Source organism: Zalophus californianus, chromosome 6 (assembly GCF_009762305.2).
Source record: "Zalophus californianus isolate mZalCal1 chromosome 6, mZalCal1.pri.v2, whole genome shotgun sequence".
NCBI lineage: Eukaryota > Metazoa > Chordata > Mammalia > Carnivora > Otariidae > Zalophus > Zalophus californianus.
The window spans coordinates 21,026,829-21,041,111 of record NC_045600.1 but is presented as its reverse complement, the minus strand read 5'-3'; the positions used below and the strand labels follow the sequence as shown (position 1 = coordinate 21,041,111).

Genomic DNA, 14,283 nt, shown 5'->3' with positions numbered 1-14,283 from the left:
AACCAAAACTGTGTAAGAGTTGCAGACTGGGTAGATATTCAGTCCTATAGAAAACAATGGTCATGGGGCACCTGGGTGGCTCAGTTGTTAAGCGTCTGTCTTGGGCTCAGGTCATGATTCCGGAGTCCTGGGACCGAGCCCCGCATTGGGCTCCTCGCTTGGCAGGGAGCCTGCTTCTCCCTCTCCCACTCCCCCTGCTCATGTTCCTGCTCTCGCTATCTGTCAAATAAATAAATAAAATCTTAAAAAAAAAAAAAAAGTCACAATTCCTGTTATTGTTTAAATAGTCTAAAAACAGACTTCCGCTAACCGTGACTAGAAATTTTATATTTAAGCAAATCCCACACCTCCGATAAACCTGAATTACTGAGAGCACTTAAAAATAAATGTGGTGGCCTCCTAAATCCAGGTGTCAATCTTACTATTACTCATGCGAAATCAAGCAGAGAATATTTATCAAATGGTGTGATGTGATATGGGATGCAGAACATCCCCCTATAAGGCTGTCTGAGACAAAAATACTTGACTTTAGTTCATCAGCCTTTAGCTGTGATATCCTCTATGGGAAATACAGATGATGAAGATCCCAAATAAAGGACAAAAGGAAGAAGCAAACAGACAAACTAAGAAGGCCATTTTGCAGAACAACTGTCCCTATCTCGGGCACAGACACAAAAGAAAGGCAGGGACTCTGCTAGCATTAACGACCAAATAGAAGGTGTAGTCCTGCACTGGATAGTGCTTTGGACAAAACAGGGATAAAGGAAATGTTTTGGTTCTACGCCCTATGAAGACCGTCTGGGTATTACATTTACTGGACTGGAATGATGAGGGCTACTTATCGAAAGAGCAAGGAAGGGAACAGTAGACAGTGACATTTCATTTTGATAAGAAGCTCACATGTATAAATACACAAAGAGAAAGGTCAAGAAGGGTGTGCATGCATTAACATGTTACCAATGTTCAGGTCCAGAGGGTACAGATATGATGATGTTTTCTTTCTTAGTTTTGTTTTTTTTTTTTAGTTTGTATTTCTAGTTTCTTATAATGAACATGTACTGCTTCTGTAATAAAATATATCTTTTAAAAAAACACCAAGATTAACAAAAGCTGGAGCATCTGAACTTTGGAAAAAAGGCAATGGGGAGTGATTTCAGATAAAAAAATAATTACCTTTATGTTTCACTCTGTACAGACTGAATGTGGAAAACTACAAGTATAATTGTGGTAAGATGCAGCTGCAAAATGCCCTAGGTGACCACAAGTGTTCTCACCCTGAGGAAGAAGACTGTCCGAGAAGATTGGTAAAACGATCTGCCGCAGGATTAGTATTTAAAGCCATTTTACCTTCCAGCCTTACTTGTTCAGGGAAGGCAGAGCATAAAGAGTAAACTACTGTGAAAATAAACAAGTGCTATGTACCAAGAGATTCTGCAATGAAAGTACACTTACAGTTTGTCCCTTAGGAGAGCCTTCCTCAGTCAGTTTCTCAAACATCTCTTTAGCTGCCTGGATATTCTGTGTCAGGTAATCACCAAACAAAAGAGCATATGACACTCTCTCCACGGCCTTGGTATGATTCATGCCTGCTGCCTTTTGAAGATACCGATATGCTCTTTAAACATAAGCAATTAAAACAAAAACAAACACATTAGCAATATTTTGGAACTCCCATTAAAATTTTTACAGAATCTGGGGTGCCTGGCTGGCTCAGTTCGAAGAGCGTGTGACTCTTGATCTCGGGGTCATGAGTTTGAACCCCATTTTGGGTGTAGAGATAACTTAAATAAAAAAAAAACTTAAAATAATTTTTTTTCTTTTACAAAATCTACTAAAATGCACAATAAATAATTTTCTTATTCTACAGAATCCCTCTGATATTTGATTTCCACTAAATTATTTTACTTATATATGTAGAAAACATTCTGGGCTACTTTTCTTTTTATGTAAGGTACCAGTTCTGTTATTGCAATATTTTAGAACAGTCTAAGAATGAGAAAGAATTATAATAATGTAGTATCTAATAAATAATCCAATTATAACGACTGCAATTTTCTTTTAAAATCTTTGCACAGACTATAACAAAAGTCAGCTGAAATTAAGGGACATAAAATGTTAAAAGACAGTCAACTGAACTTTATGTTCTTTCCAAATTCCTAAATTCTAGTGTTTGTCTGCAAGATAATTACAAAGCAAAAACAAAAAAACACCTGACAATTCCTTTTATGTCATTTTGAATTCTGAATAGTACACTTATTCTTGGCTCTTAGAAACTATTATAATTTTAATTATTTCCATTTTGCTTATTGTTCATTCTTGTGATGAGTATTTATAATCTTTTTAGCCCGAAGAGCTGAAATCTGATAGAAGTAATGCCCCAATGTCTATAGGTCATATCAGGTTTTCTTATAATACAGCCTAAAAAAATCCTGTCTTCGGCAGTGCACTTAAAAAACAAGTACTTAGTGCTTTTTATCTCAATAATGGCCTATGTCAGGGGAAGAATGGACTGGCAGTGCTACCTACTCTCTTTTCTGGCTTTTCTTGTTGCTTCCGTTGAGGATTTTCATCCCTGTCTGGTACATCATTTCCGCTTCCTGCATTTGCCGCCGTTTAGTGGCTTCTTCTTCAGCTAAAAACAAAACGTCAGATGCTTTTAAATCGATTTTAATTTTAAACCAATTATTTATTAAACATCAGTATATATTCTTTCTTCTGGGTAGTTACCAATACAGTGATATGTCACTATTTCCCAGTCTGATTTTAAGGACACATGCTTTTATGTGTGGCCTTATCTGACTAAAGTTAAGACTTTTTTAAAAAACAGTAAAACTCATTAAAATCACTTCCTTGTAAAGAAAGCTGTATCAACCTGTTTTTGGAAAGTGCTTTTCTGCTAGTAATTCTAAAACTTTTTATATAAGTCAACTAAAATTTCAGTAGAGCCTTATGATTATATGCCAAGGTGACCTAAAACTGAAGGACAAGAGAACAATAAAAAAACAGTAGTTAGGGGCGCCTGGGTGGCTCAGTTGTTAAGCATCTGCCTTTGCCTCAGGTCATGATCCCAGAGTCCTGGGATGGAGTCCCCACATGGGGCTCCTTGCTCAGCGGGAAGCCTGGTTCTCCCACTCCCACTCCCCCTGCTTGTGTTCCCCCTCTCGCTATGTCTGTCAAATAAATAAAAAAAAATCTTTAAAAACAAAACAAAACAAAAAATAGTCAGAAAAAATACTGTTGCAGTCAAAGGACACTTCAGCCTCACCAGAAAGGCTGTGTCTTTACAAGCAGAAAATATGTGACTAATGACATAACGAAAAATTAGTTGAAAAAAAGGATTTTTATTAAATATAGATTTTGATTTAATAGTCAAATTCTGTTTTTTCTTATGTACAACACTGAAAATCATAGCATTAGATTTCCCCAAAATTATTTTGCTACTGTTAGAAAGCATTTTAACAGAAATCTAAAACTCATCAAGAGACATTTGAATATTTCATTAGGAGTTATTTATAGAAATAGAAGTGACTTCTTCTCGTAATATAAAAACAAAATTTGATGTATTAAACAGGAGTACCTAATTGTACTGGCCCACACCCAAAGATGGACTATATCTGACTATCTCTAAGGAATGCCTAAATATTCAATCAGAGCCATTATTTTGAAAATGTCATCTGGTATCAAAAGAGGTATGTTCAAGGTTCTCTTTGTTCTTTATCAGTTAGAAAGTTCTTCCCAAAAACATAGCTTGCCTTCAGAGGCAATACTGACATTAACATTTAGGGCAGTTAAATATACTGTATCTGTCAAATATTACCTTAGCACAGCACATTTCACTCAAAGTATTTTAAAAAGGTATTATCTATTTTTCTTCTAAGTACTATTAATTAACCTCAGCATAATGTTCTGTTTTTCTTTATTGCCAAAAAACGTTTTACATTAATTAATTTAGCAGCCTGCCTGAGGGTTTACAGAACAACCTGCGCAGAGCAACAGAAAATCATCTCTAAATAAAACACGAGTGTGATAAGCTGGCCAAGTGATAGCCCGGGAGTGAGTATACTGCATGCTTCCTGCTCTTAAGTCCATTCTTTAAGACTATATCTATGTCATTGATGGGGACCACTTCTGACCAAGGTGGGGAAAGGATGGCTAGAAAAAGGCCTTAAAAATGTTGTCTGAGACATAAAGCAATGTGGACATGCCTCCAACTGAGCAATACTTACTTTCACAAAAGCCCCACTTTTCATCTGCCTTGTAGTCATAGGTTGTAGCACACCACAATCTACCATCTTCCCTCCCATCTGATGTACATTCGTCATATTCCTTATCCAGGAACAGAAAAGGGAAGTGACAGGGCTCCCCATGTGCTGTGCCTTCAATGGCGGTCAGAGCTGAAAAGATAAGAAAAAACTCTAAACATGAACAGCACCTCTGGTATCCATGGATTTAATATTGTCAATTCTAATGATCAGAATTTGAAGACAAAAATACATGATTTGAAATGGGGAACATGAAAGAGTCAGCATCAATTTTCTTTAGGATGACTTAAGGATAGGTCAACTTAGTGAACATGGCTGGCTTAGTGTACATGGCAGCTCTGTATCTACCTTAGAATTTCTGAAGCTCTTAAGATCTGATAAAGCTTAGGGGCGCCTGGGTGGCTCATTCATTAAGCGTCTGCCTTCGGCTCAGGTCACGATTCCAGGGTCCTGGGATCGAGCCCCGCATCGGGCTCCCTGCTCCATGGGAAGCCTGCTTCTCCCTCTCTCACTCCCCTGCTTGTGTTCCCTCTCTTGCTGTGTCTTTCTCTGTCAAATAAATAAAATCTTTGAAAAAAAAAAATCTGATAAAGCTTAGAATGTTAGAAGTCTACCGTAAAACTCCTGGCTAACTAGCGAGCAAAAAATAAGGCAAATGCAACCAGATCAATTCCACTGCTCAACACAATTCCCCTCTTTTCTATCTGAATGTTATAAGTCAGTTTCTTTAACAGTATAAAGCTATACAGGGAAAATGCTCCTCCAGGTAAAGTTCATCACTCACGTACACCTTAGCATTTTATCAGAGCATGTATGATATCTGCTGAGGTTCTTTCTTTACCATACTCCTGTCCCACTAGACTCTGAGCTTGTTAAAAGTAGAGACCATATCTCCAATTTGTTCTTAAGCTCTTTCTGACTATCTTCTAGGTGCTGGGAATCATGCCAGGTGCTGGAAACAAGGTGGAACAGAGGTCTCGGCTCTATACAACTTAGCACCTCGCAAGGAAGAGAGATACCAAACAAAAGTGTGATCGATGTTACAGAAAGGAAAACCTCCCCTGTTGGGAACTGAGGTTTACCACTGAACTTCACGGGCGTGTAGGAGTAGAGGGTGGATGAATTGCTTCAGGGTGGGGTGGCAGAAGTACTTTAGACAGAGGGAACCATGTGAGCTAAGAATCAAATGAAAGACAGGATAGCACTTTAGAAAAAAATACAAGAAGTTTAATACGTTAGAACATGCAGTGTGAGTGCCCAAGTGGACAAGAGGCTAAAGCTAGAGCAGCACAAAGAAGGTAGACTATGAATGTCCTGATAAATCTGATTAAGGAGTTTGGACTTTATCCTGAGAACAATGGAAACTCACTTAAGAGTTTTAAACAGGAATGATATGATCATACTTACATTTTTATTCAGAGAGTGGACAATGGAATGGAGAAAAGGCTGGATGCAAGGCAACCAGTTTACAAGTTGTGACATTAGTGTAACTGAGAGGTAATGGGAGCCTGAAGAGGATAATGGAATGAAAGAAGTGGATGTACTCAACTGATGCTAAGGAAGTAGATACGGCACCACTTCCTGATCGACTAGATGTGCAGATGACAGGGGAGGAGTCATGGAAGGCTCCCAGGTATTAAGGCTTCAGGAAGTGAGGGGATGGCTGCCTTACTAGGAGAACACTAAAGGAGGAGTAGGTTACTGGGTAGGGATGAAACGGATCAGGGTAGAGACAAGTTAAGCTTTGATCCTGCTACATTCAAAGTGGTTTTAACAAACAAAACCAAAAACAAGATGTCTTAGACATCTTTTCAGCTGTGGTCAAAGAGGAAGTTCTCCAGTTCACAGACTGGAAGCCAAGAGTACACATAAGAGTACCGAATGAGAAGTACATGAGAAGACCAGAGAGCCACTGTTGAGCCCAGAACCATACACAGTTAAGTGTGAGTACATGTCAACTTCCACGGGTTGCTTTTACATGGAGAATGTAATTAGGCATCAGAGCTTAGTGATTAAGAGTACAGATTCTGGAGACAGAATGCCTGATGCAAACCCTACCACTTACTAGCTGTACACTTTGAGCAAATTCGTTAATCTCTCCCCTTATCTGTAAAATTATCTGCAGATAACTTCCTTATCTACAAATAGGGATAAGAGTCCTTGCTGCAGAGCGTTACTCACAAAGATGAACTGAAATAATACACCTAAAGGACCCACCATGGTGTGTGCCACGTAAGGTAATAGGCCTTCAAGAGATGACACTGCTACTATCACAGGAGCTCCTGCTCTGAAAGCACAGGAAATGGACACTCCTTCTTGCCCGTGCAAAGAAGAATTCATACTAATTTGAAAACTATTTTCAGTAAGTTATGAAAGGCAAAATTAATTTCAAACTGTTTGCCACCAGGTAAATGTCATTCACCATCCTGGTAATCACTGACCAGAGGCAAACACTTTAATCTGTCTGTGTTTATAAGAAACGATCTTTAGTACAAAAAAGCAAAGTATCCTTTAGCACCACCTCAGAGGGGTCATTTTAACCAGAGTTTGAAAAACAGCTCTCCTATATGCACTGCTACTAGATTCAGATTTGCTTGAGAAAAATAGTACCTGTAAAATAGCAGTTTGTAAATCTGAATTTCAAAATAAAATATAATAGTTTAAAAGAATATTTGGTTTTTTTAAAAGATTTTATTTATTTATCAGAGAGATACAGCGAGAGAGGGAACACAAGCAGGGGGAGTGGGAGAGGGATAACCAGACTTCCCGCTGAGCAGGGAGCCCGATGCGGGCCTCGATCCCAGGACCCTGGGATCATGACCTGAGCCGAAGGCAGACGCTTAACGACTGAGCCACGCAGGTGCCCCAATTTTTTTTTTGATAATAGAAATTTTTGTCTTAAAAACAAATAGCTTGACGTAAGAATCCTAGTTTGCCAAAACTTTCTAAGTGGTGCAAATATAAGAAAGGATTCTCTTTCATGTGATGGAACTATACAGCAGCAAAGAAACTGGAAAGAATGCAAAGGCTTTTGGCAACAAAAGGTTTTAACCTACTGCTGATTAGCACTAACTTAAGTAGGAAGAATCCCCAGGTGCCATGCTTCACCAATTTAGTGAGAGTGAATCTTGGTCTAAATAATGTTTTATTAGTAAGTAACTAGAAAGACAATTTGTATCAGGTACCTTCTCCAAGCAAAATCACAACAGGGAAATTGCTACTGCCAGTTCCAGGTCAATTATTTCAAGTAGATAGTCCCCACAATAGTGTTAATTTCAGTTAATTTTCTTTTCATGGAGAAATTTTGCAAGAATTTCAAAGCTATCGTTTTAAAAACTGCCACAAAAATAGTACCAGCTTTAAAAACCATGGTAATCACTGCTCTGGCACAATGAGGTGACTGATTATGCAATTTAAGTTCATGATAGCCAGTAGTCAAACCTGACTCTAAAAATGAAAGCGGGCAAAATGTGTCATTAAGTCAATTTTGCACCTTCCTGTAAAAACTCACAGTTCTAGATAAGGAATCACATTTTGACCCTACAATAATGACACAATACCACAATCTATTTAAACCTTGACAGTAAGATTTTTACAACTTATGTTATATGAGAATTTGTAATAATTAACAGACCACTTTATATTTAAACTAGTAAAGAATTGCTCTTGCAAAGTCAGTAAAAATCATCCAAGAAAGCTAGAAAAAGTTAAAAAAAAAAAAAAAGAGGACAACCCAAACAACAACCCCAAACCTGAAGTCATTCAGTGCTGGCCAGATTATAGGTAAATGGGGACTTTCATACTGCTGGTAGGAGCATCAGTTAGTACAACCTCTTAAAGAGGGACCCTTAGGAATACCTATTAGAATTTATACAGTCCATACTTTGGATCATATTTTTCCACTTCTAAGATGTTTAACTTGTAGAAATGCTCCCATAAGGATACAAAGAGATATGTGTAAGACTGTATTTGTGTATAAAGATATAAAACCAACAAGAACTCAAAGGTCTGTCAACAGGAGACTGGTTAAATCAGCTACAGTGCAGCCATTACACAGAAACCTGGTATAGATGGGAGCAGAGGATCAAAAGACTGGGTGTCAGGGCGACGTTGTATTTCAAGATCTGGCAGATTCCAGAAAACCAACAGCTAAGTGATGAAAGCATCTTCAGAGTAGGAAAAAATATGGGAGAGGTCAGAAAGATGAGGAACAAGAACTGACCAAGAATTCAGCAAAGAGAATGTAACTGGAGCAGAGTGGATTTAGAGGTCGTGAAGGGACCAGAGCATCCTGAGAGTTGGATGAGAGAATGGGGAGAGAGGAGGTGAAATTAGTGAACACAGACAACTCTTTCAAAGAACGATACTATTAAAGGGGTGTAGGGAAGCAGGGTGGTTGCTGGAGGGGGTTTTGGTTTTTAAAATATAAGCTATTACAGGATGTCTGATGCTATGGAAAGAATCCAAGAGAGAGGGAACAGTGTAAACGTTGCCATATGAACTGAATAAAATGTCCTGGAATTGTGACACTATCTTTTCCTCATTTTCTAATGGTAAAACAAACAAACAAACAAAAAAAAACCCAAAAAGTCAACTTCATGATCCATAAAAACAAAGGCAAGGGACTAATTAGCTGTGCAAATTTCTCATCTTAGGAGCTTTTACACTGCCAAAAAAGTCTGATATTGTACCTCTAAGTTTAGATGAGTGTTCTGTTAATAAGAAAATCATGCTGCTTGTTTGAAGCAATTTTGTACTTCTAAACATACAATGGTAAGTAACATTTTGGTAAAATGTATTTGTAGTAGAAAGTAGTTGAAATACAATCATTTAATGTTAAAAAGCTATCAACCTCACCAACTGTCGTACAGCGTTCATCAATTTTAGTCAACACCAAGATAAAAACTCAACCAACCATCAGCAAAAATCCCCAAAGTTTTAAGAACAAAACATAAGAACAGATGATTCAAAGTAAATTATACCCGAGATAAAGCAAATGGTATAGGCCAAATAAAGAGGTATTTATTGTGGAAATATGGGATAGCAATCTCTTTGGGAAGATACCAATGTTATATAATTTGCTACAAGAGATTACTTTCACTCAGTGCTGAGAATTACTAACGACAGTTGAGAAATTACATATGTTAATGAGGGAAGGAAGGAGAAACAAGCGGACTATATGCAGGGAGGCCTTGTTTTCTGTTTTTTAAAGATTTTACTTATTTGACAGAGAGAGACACAGTGAGAGAGGGAACACAAGCAAGGGGAGTGGGAGAGGGAGAAGCAGGCTTCCCACCAAGCAGGGAGCCCGATGCGGGCCTCGATCCCAGGACCCTGGGATCATGACCTGAGCCGAAGGCAGACGCTTAATGACTGAGCCACCCAGGCGCCCCTGGGAAGCCTTGCTTTAAAGAATAAAACCTAATTTTCAGAAGAAGAATGAAATGTAGTAATATGAAGAATGAACAAAACATTAAGATCAGAGTTTACAAGCTCACTTCTCTGTGAGAAATAACTAATCATTTTAAAGTAAAAAGAGAAGCGCTGGCCCATGTGCCCAGAAGAAAGTGACAAGCTTCATGACACTTAAGTGACAGGCACTATCAGAAACCAGACACGGTGAAACTTGCTCAGGAAAACTGCTATTTAAGAAGAGTGAGCTTCTTTGAATAATGGCTTTAAAGATTGTTCTTAGAGTTTCAAATGCTCCTGGTGGTGTACTTTTCCACAAGGATGGTCTCCTAAAGGAGTTTTCTTGCACAAATAATTTCTTGTACAACCGTACAAAATAAAAGAAACAAAATCTTTTCATTAAAGTCAGCACCTGTTGTAGGGAATGGCCTGTTTCCTTAACCGTTTATCCTCTGTTAAATCTCATCACTAAATTAAGGTTTGTTTATTCCCAGCCACACCCATGCAAGTGACAATGAGGTAGCAATGCCATCTTATTACTCAACTAACTTGCTAATTTCAGAACCCAATTTAAGCATGATTTAGTTAAGTTTAAACTCAGTTCCTTTTGTGCTACTCAAAACAGAGCAAGAGGCTCATTATTTGACTTAATTTTTCTTCTAATTTTTATGACTATCTGGATAACATGTTTATTGCAGCAAAGACAATCCAAGCAATAGGAAAGTATACAAAATTAAAGAAAAATTACTGTCATCTTTAGCTACCACCATAAATTCCCTTGGGCCTGTGATGGTTAATTGTGTCAACTTGGCTGGGCCACAGTGCCCAGATATTTGGTCAAACATTATTCCGGATTCCGTGAAGGTGTTCGGGGAGGATATTAGCATTTAAGTCAATGGACTCTGAGTAAAGCAGACTACCCTCCATAACGTGGGCGGGCCTCATTCAATTAGTTGAAGGTCCAACAGAACAAAGACTGATCTCCCTTGACCAAGAAGTAATTCTGCCAGCAGACAGCCTTTGGTTCTCTTTCTCTGGAGAACCCTGACCAATACAAGGATCATACTAAGTGAATTTTTTGCAGTGTGACATTTCACTTAACACTATCATTGTTCCAGGTGGCAGACTGTAGATTGGTTGTCAATTCTTAACCCTTTCCTCACCTTCTGTAGAGCTAGGGATGATGAAGTGATTTTCTTGGTAGTTTTACTAGTGACTCCTGGGGGAGGCTCCTGCCCTTCTGATGCAGGTTATCAGTTCTTCCTGAGGACCCAGGACCTGGAGGTACAGCCATCACCAGGTGTGACCACATGGAACAAACATGAAGATGAAGCTAATTTACTAAGGAAACTGAATAGAAGAGAAAGGAGCTGGAGTCCTTGATGGCAAGAGTCCTGAACTATGGAACCAAAATAAACCTCTGCTTTTGCCACTATTTGATGGGTTTTGTTATCTGCAATAATAATGCCCCTTTTAAAACAACTATGAGTATTCTACAATAGGAAACACCACAATGTAATAATTTCCCCTCCTGATGGTCATTTATTCATTCATTTTCAAAAAGTTTACTGGGATGATGTGCAGAAAATAGTTATCACAGGCATACCTGTTAATCCTTTGAAAAGTGGGCCCTTGGCTAGAATCTGGGAACTTACATTTTGGGAGGGTTCCCACTACCCTAATAGTAGTGACTCACTGTACCAAAACTGTACAATGTGGCTTACCCTCAACATGTGTTTTCCTTCTGCAATTTTGGTACATGCCAGGCCAAGAGTGATTATATGACTAGTCTCCATTAAAAACTCCAAGCACTGGGTCTCTAATGAGCTCCCCTAGAAAATAACATTTCTCATGTGTTGTCACATGTGCTAAGGGAATTAAGTACATCCTCTATGATTCCCTGGAAGACGACTGCTGGAAACTTGCATTTTGTGTCCTCTGCACTTCGCCCCATGATGATTTTGCTTTGTATCCTTTTGCTACGATAACCCAAAGCTGTGAGTACAGCTCCATGCTGAGTCCTCCAGCAAATCATAGACCCTGGGGAAGTCTTGGGGACCCCTGAAGTCAGTTGGCATCAGAAGTAGGATTAGCTAGGATGACCCTGACTCACCTAAACATGGTGAAATTACTGTTTGGGAAAGGAAGGGTAGGGGACAGGGTATGATGAATCTTCGGTGGCCAGGTAGTTACAGGGTCATCCATGGTATGCAGCAGCAGCTGAGCTCCTAACTGTTGTGAGAGGTAACAGTTACTTGTGGAACCGGAAAATGACAGATCCAACTCTGGGAGAGCAGGCTAGTTGCTTTTGGCCATGGTGGCTAAAGTGATGTCTTTGGGTTTTATTTTCTCCTCCAGATAGGAGAAAGGGCCTCCAAATTCCCAAAGGTGAATGGGCCAAAAATGTTATCAATTTACAGTGCTCTCTGCTCCAAGTGAGGTAGAGGAGCAGGATGGGGGTAAGGCGAGTAAAACTAGGTCCTAATGATGTAGAAATGATGTTGGGGTTCGGAGCCGACGGCCAAGAAAGAATTCTTGAGACGTCTTTGGTGCAAAAAAGTGGTTTTATTAAAGCGCAGGGACAGGACAGGAAAGAGCTGCACTGGCATTATGAGGAGTGGCTGATTATAGCCCAACTTTCAAGTTGGGGGGGGGGGCGGTTAGGGACAGCCTAAGTCTCTAAGGAATTTTGGAAGCAACGTTTCCAGGACCTTGAGGGAGCTGGCTATTGTTGGGAGAAGGTCATTTATTACCGTCTAATAAAACCTTAGTCATGAGACCCTTCAGATGTATATCGGTGGGCCCTATGCTTGGGCGATGATTGCCAACATGCATCTTGAGGGATAGAGATAAAGGAAGTTTCCAAAGGAATTTTTAAATGTTAAAGCAGACTTACAGGATCCTGGAGGGTTGGGCTAAGATTGCCTTTTGCCCTTAGCAAAGTATTAACACCAAGACAGCTGAGTTCTAGAAGAGTGTCACTCTGCCTGTTTTAAGGGCTTGTGAATGGGCTGTTAAGTAGTGAGGAAATTTAATTTTTCTTTTCCTTTTGTTTCCCACATCACAAGGGCTGAAGCAAAATTTCAGATAAAGCAGAAAGAAAAGGGAAGAAGGCTGCACTCCAGCAGTTTGTTTGTTTGTTTGTTTTTTCAGTCTAGCTGCTCTTGCCGCGGCCTCCCCCACTCCCCTTCCTCCCCTGCATTCCAGCCAGGATCTTCCCTGGTAGCTGTAACGTTAACAAATGATGAATTTACTTCCTGGCAGTTCAAGTAAACTTGCAATAAGAAAAAAAAAAGGATTCTTTTAGTGGCTTTGTATTTCGTGGCTATCACAACTGGATGCATGAAAAAAATTGGTACATAATGTTAAACGCTTATAATTCCATACATGCCTGAGGAATCATCCTGATCAGGGGAAGCCACAAAAAAGAAATGTGTTAGTGGGACAAACTTCCTTGCTTTTTGCCACCAGTGGGCGGGTTGGAATTTAAATGCTTGAGTATTGGAAACAGAACAAGTCTCTGTAATTTCTAGGTTTTGCTATGGAAAATAAGGATGTTTGCTTAGTGGAGTCTCTGTAAAAAGGGAAACAATAAGAAAAAGGTGATCCACAGGTGGAAACACACTTTTGAAGCTCTAAAGAGTAGGTCTTAGTTGGCTAGTGAGTGCTTCTGAAGGTAGAGGTCTGACCTTAGAGCCTGATGTGCATGCCTGTGTGTGTGTGTGTGTGTGCATATGTGTGTGCAGGGAGGGAGGGAGGGAGAGCGAGTGAGCTTGTGTACGCTAGTGCGAGCCCAAGACTGACAAGACAAAAGGTATGGCATGGCCTTGCATGCTACTTGGGACTTTCTGGCCCTGCAGCACCTTTGCAGCTGAAAAAAAGCCTCTGGCTTTTTAAAAATCCTGAATTCACAGATCCTATTTGCTTGAACTTGATTGGAAGCTAAAACCTGATGCTATCTGGGACAGGCTTCGGGCCTCGGTGTGAGCTGGACCTAACCGAGAGCAGCCAAAGGCTCAATAAACAGAACTCAGACGCTGTGGCCTCTGCATATCAGGCCACCTCTCTGTGGGGCCCCATACTATGAGGAAAATCACGGATGCCTGGCTGGATTGTCTGGGTCACAGACAAATGTTCACAGGAAAGGGCTTGTTCTCTGATGGGACCATCTGAAATCAAGCTGCTGACTGGCTGTGTATTTCTGATACAGAGACTGACCACATTCTTAACTTGTGACTGTTGTCCGAAGCTGTCCTTTGGGAGAGGATACATCACAGGGACTGTGATCCTCTATTTGCTCCTGACAGGTCGAGTGATAGAGGGACTTCCAGCCCCTGTGGAGCAGGTCTTAACTTGTGCCTGGCTCTCCTGATAAGATGCCATCTCCAACAAGGGACTGATGATCTGACTGCTTCCCTCGCCTCTCTCTCTCTCTCATGCACACGCCTTAGTGCAATCTGATTATTCAATGCAGATGTCCTCAGAGAGGGGCTGATCTTTTGTAGGCCGCTTACTGGATAAGTGATCAGGGTGAAAGAGGTGGGAGGTGACGTAAACCCATTTTGAAATTTTTTGAAAATTCAGGATTTTTGTCCTGACCAATTTTGAA

The 14,283-nt window shown here is 39.9% G+C and overlaps 1 protein-coding gene across 2 annotated transcripts in view; it reads right to left on the bottom strand.

The window, feature by feature from the left end:
* Positions 1-14,283, bottom strand: part of SEL1L (SEL1L adaptor subunit of ERAD E3 ubiquitin ligase) — a 55,664-nt gene that overhangs the window by 28,673 nt on the left and 12,708 nt on the right. For both annotated transcript variants that reach the window (XM_027569832.2, XM_027569833.1), the window contains exons 4-6: positions 4,227-4,394; positions 2,527-2,632; positions 1,453-1,615 (exon numbers count right to left, since the gene is read on the bottom strand). In XM_027569832.2, the coding sequence (XP_027425633.1) occupies positions 1,453-1,615; positions 2,527-2,632; positions 4,227-4,394 (437 nt within the window). The remainder of the gene's footprint in view (positions 1-1,452; positions 1,616-2,526; positions 2,633-4,226; positions 4,395-14,283) is intronic.